Below are 20,607 nucleotides of genomic sequence, written 5' to 3'. Positions count from 1 at the left end.
TTGCTACCGTGCTCCATTTCCTAATTGCTGGGATATCTAGTTGGGGGATTCCCCACTTGGTATCCTCATCTTCGGCCAGGATCTTATCCTCCTCACCCAAGGGTTCAAAGGTGGTATTAAAATCCCCGCCTATTAATATATGGGTGGGGTCTGGCAGCAATTCAATATGGTTCTCAAGGCACGTTAGGGTCTCTGATGATTTACCCCTGGCAACTCCCCTCGAATAGAGATTAAACAGGGCTAAGTGCTGACCATTTTGCCAGGTGATATCAAGTGCCAAAATGTCATTAGAGGGTATAGACCTTTGTTTAACCGAACAATTCAAGATTTGGCGTACCCAAATTAACAGGCCCCCCGAGGGACGTCCCACTCGATTTCTTAAAGCCGGGACGTAAAAATTCAAATACCCTTGCCTGAAAATTGGTGTAAGCGACCAAGTTTCTTGGAACATGACAATGTCGTAATAGTTAGTAAAGTCGACCCAGTCTGGGATGTTTTGTTTATTAGAAATTCCAGCTATGTTCCATGAGACAATTGATAATTTCGGTTTGGCCTTTAGGGTGTGAGCATGATCAATATCAGGGGCTTTTACTGTTTCTGTAGGATCTATTCCCGGTATCACATTATTACTCAATGTTGGTGACATCTCAATTTCTTCCAATAGCCTTTTCTGTCCCACCTGAACCCTATTTACTTCCTCTAGGACGGTGGTCCGAAATACATCTGGGACTATTGTAGGCTCGTCTAGCATGGGAGTCTTAACATATCTTTGGCCCAGGTGCATATCTAGGGTGGCGGAGGAGGCACATGCGAGTCAATCACACTCATTTAAATCAGTTAACACAGAATATTGGTTGTCCAAATTTAACCCCCACTCACATACTGGATTGGACCTAGCAATTCTATTTCCCACAACTGTCCATTTTGTTCTTAATATGCTCGGTTTAGCTACTATACCTCTTCTGCTATAGAAAAAATCCAGTGTCAATGGAACTATTTCAGCTGTCCTACGTTGTGGGGGGAGGATGTTCCGTAGGACATCAGGCAGGACTTCAGGTCCCTTAAAGTTCAAGACCACACAATCCCCTTGGAATTTCTTCGCCTTAGTACCTATCCACCTAACCCTTCTTGCTGTAAGCAGATCGTCAGATAGTTTTTCCTTGCCCCAGGGAGTTATATGCATATTACTACTAAGCCACTGAAGGGCCTTATTTCTTAAGAAATCTGGTGACTCAATCTGTCCAGTTTTCAGCAAGGGTGTGTTTGCTAGTACTAAAATAAGGGGCGAGGCCTCAACTATTAGTTCAACTGGGGCAGTTTCTGGATTCAGAATCTCAGGGATAGTATTGCCCATTAATTGGGCTGCATCTGGAACTAGGACCATATCAGGAGTGTTATCGAGCATGGGGCTAATTTGTTGGACTTGCTCAGAGGGAGCTTGTAGGCCAATATTCATGTTCACCCCAAGTGATTTCCCCGCCGTCTCCAGTTGTTCAAATTTAGTTACTACTAGGTTTGATATTTCCCCCACCCCCTCGTTGGTTTTCCTTAACAGGGACTCCAGCTTGTTGACCTTATTAGCTAATTGGTCAACTTTTGATATGAGGGGTTTCATTAAACCTAATAGTTTAGACTCTAATGTACCCATAAGCTTAATTAAGAGGGTATCCTCCCCTTCTTCATTTTCGTACTCCTCTTCCCTTATCCCATCCTCTATCCTTTTCTTTGTTCGTCTAGGGGGGGTTGCGGGTTTATTTTTACAAGAGCGTAGGCCACCTCTTCTAGGTGGAGCCTTGGTAATCCCTTTTTTAGCTCTTGGAGCGGGAACCGGTGTAGGGGGAGTGTTGCTCTCTATAACAAGCTCCTCAATTGTTACAGATTTATCTTGGTCTTCTAGATTAATTAGGTCTGTAAAAGGGTCAAGTTGTTGGTCAGTAGGGGCCATGGATACATCAATGGGTGGTTGCTCATTTGGAACCTCAATAAGATCGGGGAAAATGAGATCGTCAGCGGCAGACTGAGTTACCCCTGATTGATTGAATTGAGCACAAGGTGGCGAATCCTCAATGCCCAAGGAGGACCTCCGATTGGTATTAATTTTTGACACTACCTGGACCAGGTAGTTGTGCATTGTATTAGCCGGGGTGACAGGCGTTTTTTGCTTGGACATAATGAGCAAACAATAATAAACAGCGAGGCCCTGTGGGTTTATATAACAGTTATAGACTATAATACACTGTGGATATAAGTGAGTTTTACCTTGCCAAAGTTCAGTTTAAAGGATGGAAGTAAGAGGGGTGGCCCAGTCCAGTCTCTCACTGTCTAGAACGGGCTAAAACGGGCCCGCCCTTGGCCCGGGCTTCGCCCGGCGTCCCGCTCGCGTCCCGCGAGACGGGGGTGACGCGCAATTTGTACGCCTCCTGGCGCGTGGATGGCGCGGCGTGCGCCGCTTTGGCTGATGGGAAATGTAGTTTAGCCAGTCCCCCTCAGACCGCGCTCCGCTCGCCTACAGAGCTCAGATGACACCAGAGCTGGGCAGCGGGAGGCGGGAAGAGGACCGACAAGGCACGCTGGACTCCTGAAGATACTCCCCGGCAAACAGGCAAACAGGCAGCAAAGCAGGTAGGCGGCAGAGGTTTCCGCTTCAAAGGGCTTCCCACCCCTCGAGAGCATTTACATCTTGCCTCGCTGTTACCAGCTCACCAGTTGCCAAGCTTGTTTTAGAACGTTGGCCGACTTGGGTTTTTTCAGAGCACAATTACCATGTATTTAACTCCTGTCCCTTAAAATCCAAGTGCCGCCAGACTACAAATATGGATGCCATTATAGATAATGAGGTAACCCTTAAAGTCAGTGCGGACCTGGGCGAAATGCGGGAATGAAAACAATGGTTCGTGACCAACACTTCAAGAATTATTTATGAATTTGCGTTGTATATACCATTACAACATGGTTAATCAATAACCTGAAACAAGGGGAGAAATTTCTACATGCACAATAACCATATTTATGCATATGAATAAAAATTCAATAGACCACACATCAACACAAGCACAACAAGCATTAAAAATGCAATAGGTCTCAGATTTATTTGAGTTAGAGGTAATGGCATTGTAAATGGCAATGTCTTTTATCCCTGTGTTATGGAGTGTATGCATGTGGTGTGTAGTAGAAATATGTGGGTTGTATTGGAATTGTATCAATGGTGGCATGCTGCGGTTTAGATGAATATGTTTAAAAGTAAAGTGAAAACAAAAGAGGGGAGTCCCTGTGTTCCACAACCTTGGGAGAATTGCGACAGTACCACTCTTTTAGAAACACACAGACCCTGGACATTACGAAACCACAGTATAAGAAAAAAAAATTCTGAATAAAGCAAACACAAAGTTACTTAAGATTAGAAATGATTGTACAATTTATTTAAAAATATCATATACTCATTAGCACTATTAGTGCTTGCAATGTGCAAAAAATGATACACGAAGAACAAAATGGATTAAAAACAACAATGATTATTACACAGGAATCAATTTTAAAAACAGCAAAGTAAAGTGCACCATACTGCGATTGCTACAATAGTTTATTGTGGATGCGTTAACAATTGATGTGTGCACTGATGGCTGTTGGTGCACTCACTCTGCACTCACTCTGCTCTGCACTCTCTCTGCACTCTCTCTGCACTCTCTGCACTCTCTCTGCACTCTGCACTCACTCTGCACTCACTCTCACTCTGCACTCACTCTCACTCTGCACTCACTCGGCACTCACTCGGCACTCACTCTGCACTCACTCTGCACTCACACTGCAGTCACTCTCACTCTGTGCTCACTCTGCACTCACTCTCACTCTGCACTCATTCTGCTCTCCCTCTGCTCTCACTCTCACTCTGCTCTCACTCTGCTCTCACTCTGCTCTCACTCTGCACTCACTCTGCAGTCAATCTCTCTGCATTCACTCTCACTCTGCATTCACTCTCACTCTGCACTCACTCTCACTCTGCACTCACTCTGCACTCACTCTGCACTCACTCTGCACTCACTCTGCACTCACTCTGCACTCACTCTGCACTCACTCTGCACTCACTCTGCACTCACTCTGCACTCACTCTGCACTCACTCTCACTCTCACTCTCACTCTCACTCACTCTCACTCTGCACTCACTCTCACTCTGCACTCACTCTCACTCTGCACTCACTCTCACTCTGCACTCACTCTCACTCTGCACTCACTCTCACTCTGCACTCACACTAGGCAGTGGCTAGATCTTGCACCACAGACGCAAAGACACAGACGCTTCTGTGCCCTGTTGAGAACTGATACATCCACTGGGCTAGTGGCCTTATAGTAGTACTTGATACATACAGAGTTCTAAGTTACTTAAGGACAAAAACCTTAAAAAACAAAAAGCGCTGATGATGTGACCGCTTTGATTTCTTTTGTTTTAGTTGTTTTTGACTCCGAACTTCCCATCAACATGCTGCCACCCCATTGCCTCTCTCCCACGCAGCTTTCCCGTATTTATGGCGGAGGTACACAAAAGAGCTGCGGATGTGCCCTTGCCAGCCCTGGTGCCCATGACCTCTGCCCAGTGGAATGTGTGTGACCAGACCAGCTTCCCGTCTGTGCTGCTGATGCGAAAGTGGGAGATATGAATGGTCCCAGAACCGATGATTAGGCACTGTTGAGGCGCGCTTGCCCACACGTTCAGTGTTTTGATGCTTCGATTTTCGACGACCACAGCTCGCTGGCGCCAGAGCCTACTGCAGGAGCTGCCTGTCTCCAAAAAGTCTTTGCTGTTGTCCGCGTGTCCTGCTGGGCCTTCTACACGGGGGAAGGGGTGGGGTGCGATCTGAAGAGGTGCTCATGACTGACTCTTCAGTTATAGTAAATCCCATATTATATCAATTAATAGGCATTGAAACAGCCAAATGCTGTAGTAACCCAGAGACCCTATGATGAGCAGAACCTCCGACAATGCTTTTGCATTTGATCCTTTGCTCACGCCGTATATTCTATTTGTTTGAGTCCATCCTCGTTGTTTTTCTGACTAATGTATGTTAGTTACAACGTAACATCTTTAAGATGTCTGAGTCTGCCCAATGGAGTTACTATTCTTCCTTTTAAAAAACGTGGAATGACCTTTGGCAGAAACTCACATTATAATATGGCCACCAATATTCTTTAGGCTGAGTACGTCATCCGTGTTACTGACTAATGTACGCTAGTTACAATGTCACATCTTTATGACGTCAGATGCCGAATATAGGATTCATACGCCTCTCTGTTTAAAGCCGCGGCGCACACACTTGTTTTTGCCGATTATCGACAGAGCGGGGTGCTGGACGTGTGGCGTAATACGGTTAAGACATACAATAAGTAAGTGCACCATGAAAAAAAGTAGCGCGCAGTAAAAGATGCTTTTAAAATAAGCATAAGCAAAGTACTGCCCAGAATAATTGTATTACATAGAATATCTTGCAGAGTAAGAACTAAATAACTACACTACTGGGGCAATAGGTATTAGATAAACAGCTAGGATCGCGAATTCGGAAGGAGGGCCATAACTTCCAATATTGTCCGCCAGAACTGTAGAAGCGTGATAAATGATTACAAGCCCTGCATTTTATAAGATAGGAAGCAATGGTAAATGAGTTTGTGCCATACATCACAAGAACAGTAGCATTAGATTAGGGGGCTTTAAGATAATCGAATGAGATATATTAGTAAAAACCAAGTATCAACTTAATCGCAGCAGCCCTAATTATATTTCATATCGCATAAACCGCGGGCAGGTTGGGACAATAATTTACAAATAGGAAAGTTTGGCACTAAAAAGAGCAACCAAACGATCTATAGTAAGAAGAAAAAAAAATTCCAGGGCATTCGCAGCTCACCAGCGATGGGGAAAGCGTACACACAGACAAGAGGCGCTGACAGGGAGAGCTCCGTGAAATGGATTACAAAAAAAAAACATACGCCCAGCATCTGTCTTCAATTACCGCGGCCCCTGACAGCTGGTAATTGAAGAAATATGTCCTTCTCGTGCGCGTGACCGCACACAATATGCAATAGGCGGAGCTACTCTACCACCTATGGCCTATTGCGTGCTCTCTTCGAAAAAAACACGCATGCGAGGCCCAATTGCCATGCAGCTGGCAAAAAGGTCGAAAAATCACGAGCAGGCTAGAATTGTTTAGGTACCTTTTCGGAGACGCTAACTACAGGACTCTTGGGCTCCGCCCACACTGCTACGCAGTGTGACGTAGGCCCGAGCCCTAAAAAACTGTGTGTACTTAATACGATTTGTTTATTTTAAGCCCAAATCAGGATTGTTTATAACCATCAACATAGGTTGCGCGCAAAAAGGAGAGGGAGAAAGGATAGGAAAGTGGAGGAGTTGGGTAGTAAAGGGGTGAATCACAAAGTAAAGGTATTAAATTCGTTATTTACAGATGCTGGTAATGAAACCTAGTACATTCAAGCCTGTCCATCGGTGATTTACATGTAATTCTGTAAATTTCAATGTGCATATAATGCAATCTACAATGGAGGAACAATAGAACAATGTAGGTACAGGTCTTGATCAAGTGAGGACCGTAGACGTTTGCTTGCTTGCTAGCATCCCGTCGGAGCAGCAGCTGGATGACGTGAGGTTTCTCTTTAAGGAAGAAAATCTCCAGATTAAGAATTAATAAGTGGTGATGCAACTGTATCACACCAGCAGAACCATACCCTGGCGACATTGGGCCATGGGATCCATCTAAATCCTTACTGGCGAGCCAGGCTTGGCTCCAGTTTTAGGTTGCAGTACACAGGTTTGCATAGTCGAAACGTCCACTGTCCTCACTCATGTAATGGTATATACAACGCAAATTCACAAATATTTCTTGAAGTGTTGGTCACGGACCATTGTTTTCATTCCTACAAATATGGATGAACAAAAAGAGAAAAGGTCAAAGAAAGAATGAAAGTGGACTAGAACATATCTAAGTTGGATCACCTATCTCAGACTATAAGATAAAACCTAAAACTGACCCGAATACACACATGGAACTGAGGCTTCACGGGTTATCAGCCCTACATAAACTTGCACAAGGACTAAAGTCCAATGCAGGCCCCACCCAACCTGAGATCCAAGGAATGAAAAAGGATTTCAAAGACCCGGAGAGCAGAATCTCAGAAGACTAAGTCTTCTGAAAGATGGAAAAACACAATCACAGAACACATCTGGCACACTGAATACAAAAGTAGCTACCCTATCAAAGGAAGTCATAAAATTAGAGCACCACACCACAAAGGGAACCTGGGTAGTGTTTCCCTTCCAGAGGGTGCAGAAAATGAGGCCTACGCCTGCACTGAATTTCTTGAGACTTGGATACCCAAAACTCTTGTTTTAACCTTGGAAAGAAACTTTGATATCGAACGGACATGCAGGAACCCATCAGAGAAGCTATCAATAGACTTCCTTAAGACCTGAAAACAACCAAGAGTCATAATTTTCAGACCACTAAGGTACACGTATTCAGAGAAAATTCTCATCAAATGAAGAAAAATGAACAGGTTCTATAGAACGAAGCAAAAATTGGTATTAAACAAGATTTATTCAAAAGAAACTCTGTTGTCCACAAGAAAGACTTTCTCACCCTCGGGGAAAAACCTCCATGACATTCTATTCAGTTTTCCTTTGTAGGACTCTTACACTTCAAGATCATCTTTAGGGAGAATTCAAAGTTATTAATGAAGTGAACAAACTACAAACCTTCATTTCAAATACTTCTCAGCTAAACATGGATATAGTAGCCGTATCTTTCATTGTGGTTACCCATTGGTCAGCTTAAGCCTATGCTACATAGCTAGTTGCCATTAAGTTTACAGATCTCAGATAGAGCCTCAGTATCACTGATTGAACAGGATCAGTGAACATGTCTCTCCATTGGGGGCATCAAGGGATCTTGGGTGGTTTTCCTGTCCCTCGTGGTACCAGTCTTCCTTTCATATACAAGCTTATTCTGTTAAATTGTGTTGTAGATTGATATAGACTGCTACAGACTATCATATTTCCATAACCTATTTTAATACCGGGCTTGCCTGTTTTTCTGTCAATCTGCCTGTTTAGTTTAATACAATAAGGTTCATGCCTAATGGTTTCTAATCAGATTGATTGTTAAACTTCTACATACATTAAGTTAGTTATAGAAATAACCTGTTTTGTAAGCATATGCCATCGTACCAGTTATTTGCCATATAACACCTTAATGTGAGTAATGTTAGTTTATCTATTATCTCATGCATGTAACACCTGTTGCCAAAAGGGGTAATGTTTCAACACTCAAGTATATTAATTTGGTACTAACTTGAAATCAACCTCATTGGATCTTATGTCTGCCTTCACATCACATACGATTCCCAAGCTCGATTAAGCAGTTGTAGGAATCTTAATATGTTAGTTTGTTTTGTAGTTTCCTTTACTATCTGGTGATGGCTATGCTAGGATGGATATTGCATACATTTAGTTTGAGCATAACCTTTGTGTACTGCTCATTGCACACCTCTATTTCCGCTCTCACGCAATGTAGGTTTAAGAGCATCATTGCTGTCACTTGGGGGTTGAGATGGGTTTTCAGATTATTTTTTGGGGGCTTAGCCTTTTAATTTTTTCCTTTCTCTACCTTACTCTCTTTTTCTATTTTCTCCTTATTAATCTACAACCTGTCATATTGAGGATGAAGCAACATTCCTTACTTTGGGTCCCCAGGTCACGCACCTACACAGATCTAAACTTTGACTGTATGCTAAACACTCTCAACCAACATTAACCTCAAGGCTACTCAAGGTTCCAATGAAAACACAAAACTTATCTCTTTAATTTTTGGTGGGTTAATGGGAAACTGTAACAATCACAGCTTTGTACCAACCTTCATAATAAGCCCAAATAACAACCCTGAGTAACCAAAATGTAAAAGTACTTTCACTGCTCAATCCAGTCACAGCAACAAGATAACCAAGGGCGCTGATTAATCTTAACAGCAAAAAAGATAGCATAGAATACCACATTATTGACATATACCTTCCTAACAACAACAAACCAGTTTTTTTGCCCCCCCTAAATAAAGTAATATCCAACCTACCATTGAATTTGAGCATAATTCTTGGAGGCGATTGTAACTTTTTGCAGACAGTAATGTGGACAGAATTTCTAAGGTCACATTCAGAGCCAAAAATTCCCAGGCAGAAATGTTAAACCTCTGTGACTCCACCAACCTGATTGATTTGTTGAAAATCTATAAATCCGCTGGTAACAACTAAACATTCTATTCACACCCACATGGATCCTTGTGGATTGATGAACCCTTAATTGATAACCGCCATTTTCAATTCACATCAAGCGCTTCGATTGAGCAGATGGTGATTTTGGACCAAGCTTAAACTTCAGTGGATATTAATCTAGGCAAAAACACAATTAAACACTGTATATTAATATTCTTATGGATAATAGTAATCTTCAAAAGATGATTTTGGCAGATATCATTCTTTACATAAAAGAAAACAAAAATTAAAGAGATTTTGGGATGCCTTAAAAGCCACAATAAGAGGCTCAATGATAACCCTAATGGCTGATATAAGCAAAAAAAGATTGTAAACTCCAAAATGAAATCGAAGCGAATATAAAGGCTCTAAAACGTAAACACATTCACACCAAAGGCTCTTCAGTGTTTGCCAGCTCAAAAACTCTCAAATTTGAATACAATAAAATCCTGAGTGAAAAGTTCATAAATGGGTAGCTCTTGAAAAACCAGTGCAGATATGTGAAGAATCAAGCCGGACGCTTACATAAAAATTACTTAAAATATAGCGAGAACTATCCCAGCCATAAGAGACAAAAATGACATCTAAAGCCATTCTACGTGCTCTTCAAGACTTTTACGAGGCTTTTTATATTAATAATAATAATAATAATAATAATAATAAAGAAGTTTGTAAAGCGCATGGCTACCCTAGCTAGTGTGTCCCCGTGCTGCGGCAAAAGAAAATACACTGTCCGTGGCAGAGAAGAATTACAGAATTAGACAGGAAGGCTTAACCACATTGGAGCTAAGGCAATTCCCCCTGGGTGCTGTTACTCCAGATTTCCCATTGTTCATGACGAGCTCAGCTCGTCATCAGCACACGAGCAGTGCACTGCATGACGAGCTGAGCTCGTCATGACCATGGAAGGGGTTAAAGACGGAGAAAGCCAGGTCTTGAGTTTTTTCCGAAAGATTGTCTCAGAGGACTCCAGCCGGAGACCTGGGGGAAGTTGATTCCAGTGTTTGGCCGCCAAAAAGAGGAAGTAACGGCCACCCATTCTTACTCGTCTGATGGCCGTAACACTGACCTGCCCCATCCCACTTGATCTCAACTGGCGGGTCGGAACGTAGGGGGTGAGTAGGTCATGCAGATAGGTCAGCCCTTTCCTCTCTAGGATGCGGTGGCTGACACACAGGGCTTTAAAGAGAATTCGTTCCCTCACCGGAAGCCAGTGAAGGGAGACTAGGGCCTGGTTAGAAGGAGCTCTCCTGGGTAGCATTAGAACGAGACGTGCCTGCATTCTGAATGCATTGGAGTCTTCGCATACATTTGCTACTTGCCCCAAGTTAGAGGATGTTCTGTAGTCTAAACGTGACGTCACCAGAGCGTGGACCATAGTTTTCCTAGCTGTAACAGGTAGTACATCAAGGGTCTTCCAGAGTCCTCGCATTACCCCAAAACATTTCCCCGCCACCCACCTGGTGTGGCACTCGAAGAATAGTTTAGTATCCAGCCACATCCCTAGGTTCTTAACCTGTTCGCAGGGGGGTGGGGTCGGTCCCTGTGTCTGAGGCCACCATGATGAGGACCAAATCGAGGGGGCTTTGCCTATCACTAACACTTCAGTTTTGTTGCCATTAAGTTTCAAACAGTTGTTAGCCATCCGAGACGCCAGTTCTTGTAGGCAAGTCGAGAAGTTGATGGCTGCCTCATCATGAGCTTGTGTTAGAGACACATGCCAACACTGATGCCAAATTTTCCAATAATCTCTGCCAAAGGGGTGATGTACAGATTAAAGAGGGTGGGGCTGAGTATTGAGCCCTGAGGGACCCCCTTGAGCCAGCTTAATACTCCTGGAATAATGAGGTTGCTGAGATACCTGAAAACTGCGGTCGTGTAAGAAGGACCTCAGCCACTCCAGGGCTCGTCCAGCCAAACCTCCTTTCCTGAGGCTCTGAAGTAGGGTTAGATGGGCTACAGTATCGAATGCGGCACGGAGGTCTAAGAGGACTAAGGCGACCGTCTGTCCCTCATCTACGTTTTTGCGGATGATTTCAATAGATAGGAGCAGTGCTGATTCAGTAGAATAGGTTGCACGAAAGCCCGATTGAGTAGGGTGGAGTAAGCTGTGTTTATTAATATGAGCTGCCAATTGAGTGTTGACCACCTTCTCTGCTATTTTGGCAAAGTAGGGCAGAAGTGAGATTGGGCGCAAATTCTCCAACTGACTCATACTAACATTCGGCTTCTTTTTTAAGGGGAGGTCGATCGCCTCCTTCCACCTTTTTTGGGACTGTTCCTGAGGTGAAAGAGAGTTCAAGAAGGTGTCGGATGTAAGGCTCTAATACCTCTAGGCTCCCTCTTAGCACCTTAGGAGTAGTGGGGTCTCTTGGTGAGCCCGACTCGATGCTTAAGGCTGTATTTTTAAGATTGTCACATGAGGCGACAGCAAATCCACAAAGATATTCCGCCTCTGCTATGTCGGATGTCCCATCACTACCCGGGCACCTGTTACGTGCTACCTCTGGGAAGGTGGAATAGATCTTTCCTACCTTCTCCGCAAAGAAGTCTGCTACCAGATTGCAGAAGCCCACAGAGCTGATGTTGGGTGCTGTGGTTCTTGCTAGTGACGAGATCTCTTTAAAAATCCCAAAGACAGCATAAAAATCGAAGACTGTAAAGCTTACCTGAATGGCCTTTCCCTCCTCATTCTTGACTCGGAGTCAACAATACTTCTAAACAAATCAATATCACACTCAGAAATACTCCAGGCAATTAAAAGTCTCAAAATTGGGAAAACTCTGGTACCCCATGGCTTAACTAGTAAATTATATAAAGGTTGTGCACAAAGCCTTCTAGAACCAGTCACAATCTTTTCCAGCGTTTTACAAAAACAGTGGTCCACCAAGAAAAGGAGGGGGCACACTGCCTGGCCATACAAGGTTCTTCCACCAATGCTACAATAGTTGTCATAGCTAAAGAAGGTAAAGACCATCTAAACATTAAAAACTACCAACCCATCTCATTATAAAAATAAAGTGCAAGCTTTATGCCAAAATCCTTTCCACAAGTCTAGAAAAAGTTCTTAAGCAGATTACACATCCGGCACAATCATGTTTCCTCCAAGGAATATTATCGTGTGGCAATGTTAGATTATTTTGCCACGTAATTGAAAAATAAGGCATTAGAATTTCCATCCTCCACAATGGCTCTACATGTGAAAAAAGTCTTTGATAAGGACTTTTCTGAGGGCTGTATTGGACAAGCTTGATCTAAGGGAACACTTAATTAGGGTTACCCTGACCCTCAACTCAAACTCCTAAGTTAAAGTAAGAATAAATGATAATTTATTCAATTGGTTTGAACTGAAACAAGGATGCCCACTATCTCCACTTTTATTTCTTTCACGAATACAACCCTTTCTGGAGGCAATCAGAAATAACATACAAATCAAAGGGACCCCCTTTCCATCCATGGCACTAAACATAGCATCCTATTTAGTTGATGTGTTACTGTTTACAGAAAACACACAGTCAGCATTGCCTGTCATAATGGAAGAGATCTCTAGATATTTTGCTGTTTGTAGATACTCCCTTAACAAGGACAAGATCGAAGTGATCTTCCTAAATATTCACTGCTCCTCACTTTTCACACAATCTTTGGTATTAAAATGGCATAATATTTAGGAACCTAGTTTGTCAGAGACCTGAATAAACCCATATCCCCCTACAAATATAAAATAGTGGCCACAATCAAAGAGATAATGCTACAATGGTCATCAAAATTCATAACCTGATGGAGTAGAATTGAGACCATAAAAATGATGGTAACCCCTCTAGTAACTTTCACAACCAGCATCCGCTCTGTCACTTGCACATTTTTTAAAACAATAAACAAACTAATTTCAAAATTCTTGTGCAAAAATAAAGAAAACAAGAATTTCCCGGAACAAACTCAAAGTAAATAAAAACAAAGGTGGAATTAAGTTGCTAGTCTTTTAGAGATATCAATCCTCCTACTTGGTGCAATAGGGAGCTTGTTGGTTGGTATCCGAAACACACAATAAACCATTATGACTACCAGTAAAAACTGACCTACTATTACAACTACCCTCAACCAAATCTATAACGACTATTAATCATCTAAAGATCTCACTTTATAATTCTCAACACAGAGGGGCTCTACGTTCATTTGGACAATAAACTAACACATCCATTACCCTGATTATATATGGCTGTACTTTGGCACAGTCACCCTATAGTTTTCTGTGGATAGTAGACCACTTAAGATATCAACCTTCATGGGGAACTAGGTACCAAAGAGGTTCCCATAACGTCTGCCGAACTCGAAGCCTAACATAACCGCCTCCCCAGCTTGGATTTTTGCAAATTTCTGATACGGATGCGACCCTATAAACATGGGGTAACCCTCATGCTCCTGATCTGCTGGTCCTCCTTGGATTGGCTTGTTTTCGCCTCTTACTCATGGGGCCATCCGCCATGATCTGCTGCTTCATTGATAAGAGGGGATCAGGTGGCCGTTCGCATGGACTTGGCTCCCTGATTCAGCAGCCGCCTCAGCACGCAGACTCTATCTACCAACCAAACACAGCAACAACATGCCCATGGCAGGTTCCCATTCAGATACAGGGCGCCAAGCGGCACCCACAAGAGCTTTAGTTTACAGCCACAGTCACAAAAGCCGGCTCTCTACGCCGCTGCGCTTGGTCTCCGCTCCTGTGCGGGGGTCGCTGGTGCTAGCGCGTGGAGGTGCTGAGACAGGAGCCACATCTCAACCGTGACTCGGATCCCATGACCCTGTGGGGGAATGTGCAGCCTGCGCTGCGTGCGCCAAAGGCACGGCTCGGCCGGCCGGGGCTTCCTGCGAGGGAGCAGCGATTTCTGCTGCACTCTCAAACTTTGTTTGCAAACCAAGACTAGCGCTTAACAGCCCTGGCTCCCCCGAGCACATGACTGCACAGGATGTATGCTACAGGGAGAAAGAGGGACAGTGGTGCGTGCACATACAGCAACACGTGCACATACACTCAAACTCACTCACATACACACACACAATAACACACACACACACACTCACTCACATACACAGAAACACACCACACTCACTCTTACACACGCACTCACATACCCCCCCCCACTCGCAGTCTTCACATTTAACAATAAAATGAAAGTGCAATTACAAGACTCCTTGACTTTCCCTTTGCCACTTGTGATGTTTGCAGAGGAATTCACTGACTCACTCCTAGTCCTGCAAGACACAGCAGACACGCACCAAAAACGGCCCCCTCTGAATTTGGGCTACTAATCTGCTAATATTTTGCCAGCCACACTTTTGCTCACAGTGCCATGTTAAGTGTTGCTTCCTAAGTGCCATGCCCATGACAGCGTGTCTCTGTGTACCTAGGTGTGTGGAGCGTGGGCTGGGGGGAGAGGGGTGGGGTAATTGATTGCCGCTTGAGCTTTATACCCTAACCCTTTCTTGACAAGATGATGTCGCTTTAAAGGGTTCCGAGCATCGGTTCAAACGTGGAGGGCTGTAAAAGAGGCAACAGATGCAAACTGTAAAACAAAGACAATTAACCCCTGCTCTGCCTAACCGCGCCCACCCCAACCTCCACACCACTTCTCCTAGATTTTGTTAAAAGGGCGCCCCTCTCGAGCTGGAAGACAGTTCTTCCTTACTGTGGCTTGAAATCGCCTCAACAACACCACTGGGCGTGTAAAGTTTCAGGAAGAGGCGCGTTAGAGTGGTTGAACTTTACGCACCAGCTCAACAAGAGATGATTAGGTTACACCACAGGGCTAGCGGTAGGTAAGTTAGTGCGGACCCTTCCAAAGACCACTCATGTCAATTACATTCTTTCTAAGGCAGGCGTGGGGGTCTGCCTGTGGAGGAGGGTGGAGACTGTAAACTTTATATTCTGCACTTTTATGTTTTTGAGTGTGGCGCTAGTAATCTCTGCATCACCCGGGTCTCGAGAGCACGAGATAAGAAAGTGGGCAAATAAACACATTTTCAAAAGCATGACAACCCCTTTCTGGGCAGTTTCACATCACTCTTTCACTAAACACGCCTAATACAAACTTCCAATTCTGCAGAGCTAGGAAGCCCCCCGATGCTAATTCCTGGCGTTCAGCGACACGTTACCTCTAACAAAGGCGAAACCGATTGCATTTCCAATGCAATATGTCTTCCATTTGTTAAAGTTAGAGCGGTTGACAATGTTTTCTACTTTTGCTTTTTTTACACCATTGGCAATAGTGCTATGCAATTATAATAACTCCACTGAAAATAAAAAAACTAAAGTAAAAAACATTGTTCGTTTCAACACCAACAGCTCTAATTTTAACATATGCGAGACCTATTGCGTTGCAAATGCTTGTGTTATATTGGTCTCCAAGACGACAGAAGAGTTGAGGGGAAGGGACAACAATGGTAATACTCAGTAGTATGGGCAGTATGGTAAGAATAGTGCTTATGAAAAAGCTGGATTTGAAATATGAGCAAAAGTGCATTCTTCTGTTTTCACTCTCAAAGATTAGGAGGAAAGATCTGCAGGATATCCAGAAAAAGCTGCTGAGCTGGCATGTGTCTGCAACATTGCAGCATGCTGCTCGAAAGAGTCTAGTTCCCAAATTCAAAACATGCTTTCACTACATCCCTATCAGAAAAGCCCTACCCCTCCTACAATTTAGAAAGGATGTAAAGGTCACCTCTTTCAAGAATGCTACATTATTACACAACTGAGTGCACGCCCACATATATTCCCCCTCATTGCAAACTATCTTGAATCACATAATCTAGATTCCTGTTCTACAAATACCAATACATACGTACGGTACAAACCCCCATCTGGAAGCGGCTGGAGCTTTCCTTGCTAGATTGAAAGATGTTTCCGGAGATGAATAAACTGCTTGACCCAAGTCATAAGCATTTTTCTTTTGTAGTTATTGTGTTGCAACTTGATTTCTTCCTCTGTCCACTAGGTTTGTGGTTGGGGATAGAAAGCTAGGGCTTAATATGACCTTTTGTGGCTTGGCCATCTTTCAGTACCTTTGGAATAAATGTGACTCAGTAGCCCAACATGGTTACCCACATCCAAAATTCCTTTCCTTTTATCTCTACAAATGACATCACAAGTTTGAATTTACAAAATGATTAAAGACCTGCAATATACACATTTGTATTGGGTGACTAAAATGCTATAACATCCAGGGCAAGGAATTCTCTTTCTTGATACTATTATCAGTCCGTTTTGAGCTACAGTTAAATATTACAAAAAGATCTTATAAACATAAAGTCTTCACATGAGCTTGTCTTCGGAACCGAAACAGTAAGCCCATACAGAAAGATATTCTGAACATGTAGGGTACTCGTGGGCTTGTCTTGTCAACAGAGATTGTGGAAAGTATTTTCTTTTTCACCTGTTGGTACTGTGTGGGGTAATCACTCTGGTCCTTATAGTGACCCGAAAAAGGAGAACCACTAACTGCTACCACCTTTCTGTCCCAAATTACCATGGTAAAGTACTTTCCAAGTGAACTTTCATGGCTCCCCCACTGTGGCCTCAAAAACGCTCCATATTTAGCAGACTTAGCTCTAAATAGATAGACGGCATTACCACCTTACAGTAACTGCTTTATATTGCATTGGGGTTTCTTGTCAAGCAGAATGTTAAGTAGTGATCATATCCTAATCTTTAGGATTAAGGATTACTGATTTTGTCTTGGCTTTCTTCTTGTCCACATAATACCCAGCCGATTCAACTAGCAGTCCTCCATCCTTTCAGGAAGTTTCCTTTGTGAAGGTCCCTTAATCACTACAGTGAAGAAATGAACTCTTCTCTCAAAAGCAGACCCTATCCTGGATAATAGAATCTCTAGTCATTTACTGTTAATCTCCTTTGCCCTACCTGCGGGTGTCCTGACCAGTGCTTCTCACCCCCCCTTTGGAGCTCACCTGGGATGCGTTCTCCCTTGTATCTCCCACTCATCTACTCAGGTTCATGGTAAGCAGCACTCACCTTGGACGAGGTGTAAGGTGTAGGAGGTCCTCTTCCAGAGAAGAGGAGACTGAATCACAGGGTAACTCTAAAATACTGAGAAGTACTTGGGAAAGCTTCAGTGTGTTCTCAGCTTCCAACTTTTACTACCTCCTCTCTCTCTCTCACTCTTGAAACTAATTCGGCATAATGGCATCACCATGTTAGCATTGGGTCAGGAAACTGAATTTGCTATAATATTGGAAGTGCAATTTATGCTTGTTATATGTTGATTTATTTGCCAATTTGAGGACACCTGCTTGACTAATGTGAATAAGGGCTGTAGTGATGGCTTGTAGTTAATTATATTTAGTTTTGTATACGATACACTGAGTAAAAATATGACATTTAATACGTGTTGGGTTCTGCTGTCAAGACCCGGGACATGCGCCTCCACCACAACTGTCTCCAGGGTGGAATGAGGAGGGTGAAGGACAGTTGGTGGCTAATGCCTGGTCTATCCGACCCTGTTATCTTCTCTTTTAATTAAGCCAATTTTCTCAGACCTGGGTTTCGTACTGTCTTCATCTTTTCACCGGCGACGAGCGGAGTTGGACCGCGTTGAACGGCGGAGCAGGCATTATGAGGCTCTGTGTCGCATTGCCAATCGTGGTGGTAGGAGCGGTGTGAATGTCAAGAAAAATGGCTTTATTAGAAGATAACAGGACTGGACCCCTTGATCTTTGTGAATGTTTGTAAAAACATATTTGTTAAGGGCAGGCGTGGTCCCTTTAAGGAAAATGGGCTGCTTAAAAAAAGATTTTTTTATTCAAAAGCAATCACAGCAATCATAGACATGGCCACTATCCCTGTGATTTTTGCGACTTCCGATGGGTCACAAACCGAGACCTACCTCATCAAAATGAGGTAGGTCTTTTTGCGACTCACTAGGAATTGCAAAATGGGTAGGACACACGTTTGTACATTGCTGTTTGCGATTACCATTAGTGATTCACAAACATTTGCTATTTGTAATCGCAAACACTTACCTTTGTACATCTGGCTCTCAGTGTCTTACAACCAGATTCTGCATTCTGTGCCTCTTTTCAGTGAAGACAAATCCCAGCTTAGCAAGTATGTCCCGAACACAGCAAATATCCCACCAAGGCATATTGGTATTTAATGGGTTACGCACAACTTGTAATCAGGCCATAGGGTGGTATTTTGAAGCTAAGAGCTATTTGATATGTTCACTTTTTTTTTTTTTTTAAAGATGAATATCTTTGTTAGCTTTGTTTTTAAAGTTGTGATTTGTGTTTGCTATTTTATTGATTAAATATGATAGCTGCTTAAATGTACTGGATATATTTTTTATTTTTGGTGAAGCACAGGAACACATTATTATGCAAATAGCTTATATTTTCCCACATTCCGAATTGTTAATGTTGGCATTTCCTCCCTGCAGACCTGTCCTTCGTGCAACATTACATTTCCTCCAAAATGTGACATAAATGTTGAAGAAGGAGCTGTTCAAAATGGGTGCCAGGATGAACACAAGAATGTCACCAACAAGGTAACTTTCACTTCACATGGTCTCTTTACTCTCTGCCATAACCACCTTTCAACCCCTTGTCAGTCCTGCCATTTAAATTACTCCCTCTTGCCCATATTTGTAATGAATCATTTGCATATTCAAGTGTCTGTGCATGCATCAATAAATAGACCTTTTAAATGTCATGTAGCGGGTTTGTGACCAAGTCTTCACAATTGCACTTGCCATTCTCCTCTTTTTGTACCTTTGCATTTAGGTCCTCTTGTATGGTTTACAGCAGTGGTGATAATTCAGTTGTTTGCTTTACAACTGCGAGGTCACGCTCAGGCTGCTGAGCAATGATATTATATCTGAAAGAGACATCTAGCTGCAGATTCCTTAACTTAGAATTTCCCCCAGGTGCCAATCTGGATCCTGAGATTTTTCAGCAGTACGTCTGCGCGTCGGGGCAGTGTTGGATGGCTCTGTAATGACGTCGTCCACTGATATGTCAGTGGAGCCATAAAAGTCCCCGCTGACGCACGGATGTCAATTTTCTTCTTTTCTGCGCAGTAACGCAGATCCAGTTCCTCCTGCTCCCTACCGGAGCCGGTGGTGCAGGAGTCGACCCAGAGGTTTCCACCATATCCTGGTGAGGGGGCGACTATGGCCCAAATGAAAGTGTATTTCCAGGCTTTGCAAGCCATTTTTTGGGCCAGTGCCTCTCCCTGGAGCACCTTCGGGGCCCCAAAGAGGTGTAGGGGCCTCTGATTGGATGTTCTCCAGCGGGTTCGTCCTCTGCGCTGATCAAGGACCCTGGCTCAGTAACTGGGATCGCTACGATGTCGGGACACAGCCAAGTGCAGCTTCCTGCTATGATGTTTGTGACATCCGCAGAGGGTTCCTTACCACCGGAGAGTCGCTATACAACATTCTTTTGGAGACATGGGCCAAGTCAAAGTCTGGAGTCTCTGTTAAGCGTACCTTTGGGCACCATTCTCGACCTGCTCCAGATAACCCAGCTTGTCTTTCTCAGCCCCCTAAGGCTGGAGGGCTTGTTGTGCAGGTAGCTTCGGCTTCGCTGAATTTGGAAGCTCCTCCCTCGCTTCCACCAAGCAGAGAGTCTCTGTGGTTGGAGACGTGTGTCCGTAATTAGTTTGCATCCACTATTTCGGCCCTAAGGTCTTTGAATAAGTCCTGTGTGTTTGGAAGGGCTTCCATTACCCTATGGGATTCGGTCGACCGACTACTTCCTTCCCTTCCAGAAAAAGTTAGAGATTAACTTTTTCAGCTGGTACAGGATGGTCGTGTAATGCCTACATTCACTATCTGGTCGGATAGGTAGGGCTATGGCTAGTTCTGTAGCTCTAAGGGAGCACGCTTGGCTGCTTGATTCTAGTTTCACTAAGAATGTTTGGGAGAGCCTAAAGGCCTTACCTTTTGACGGCCTCAATTTATTCGATAGCCATGCTGATTCTGCAGTCCAGAGCCTCACGGCTGACAACTTGTGATTGGACCTTTAATTTGTTTTATGATGTCCACGGCTGTGCCTCTTTGTTATGGTTTTCATGGCATTGGTAGTGTTGAAGTGTAAGCACTACTTCTGACTTATAGTAGACTTTCACTCTCCGGGTTTGAGTCTTTACTTCCTGGATAGTGTTTGCAGCTGGGTAGCTGGCTTATTTATTTTCCATTATATCTGATAAGGAACTCAGCTTAAGAAACCATGCCCCTTTTTTATGGGTATATGACTTACTCTATGTGGAGTACTGGTTTGCTATTGTAT

At 43.5% G+C, this 20,607-nt stretch overlaps 1 protein-coding gene across 2 annotated transcripts in view; it reads left to right on the top strand.

Moving 5' to 3' along the window:
- ADCY9 (adenylate cyclase 9) overlaps nt 1-20,607 on the top strand; it is a 508,932-nt gene that overhangs the window by 344,982 nt on the left and 143,343 nt on the right. For both annotated transcript variants that reach the window (XM_078663127.1, XM_078663126.1), the window contains exon 4: nt 18,756-18,863. In XM_078663127.1, coding sequence (XP_078519253.1) covers nt 18,756-18,863 — 108 coding nt within the window. The remainder of the gene's footprint in view (nt 1-18,755; nt 18,864-20,607) is intronic.

The sequence above is a fragment of the Lissotriton helveticus genome, chromosome 10, assembly GCF_964261635.1.
Source record: "Lissotriton helveticus chromosome 10, aLisHel1.1, whole genome shotgun sequence".
Classification (NCBI taxonomy): domain Eukaryota; kingdom Metazoa; phylum Chordata; class Amphibia; order Caudata; family Salamandridae; genus Lissotriton; species Lissotriton helveticus.
Note: the sequence above shows the minus strand (reverse complement) of the source record. Positions and strands in the feature narration are given on the sequence as shown.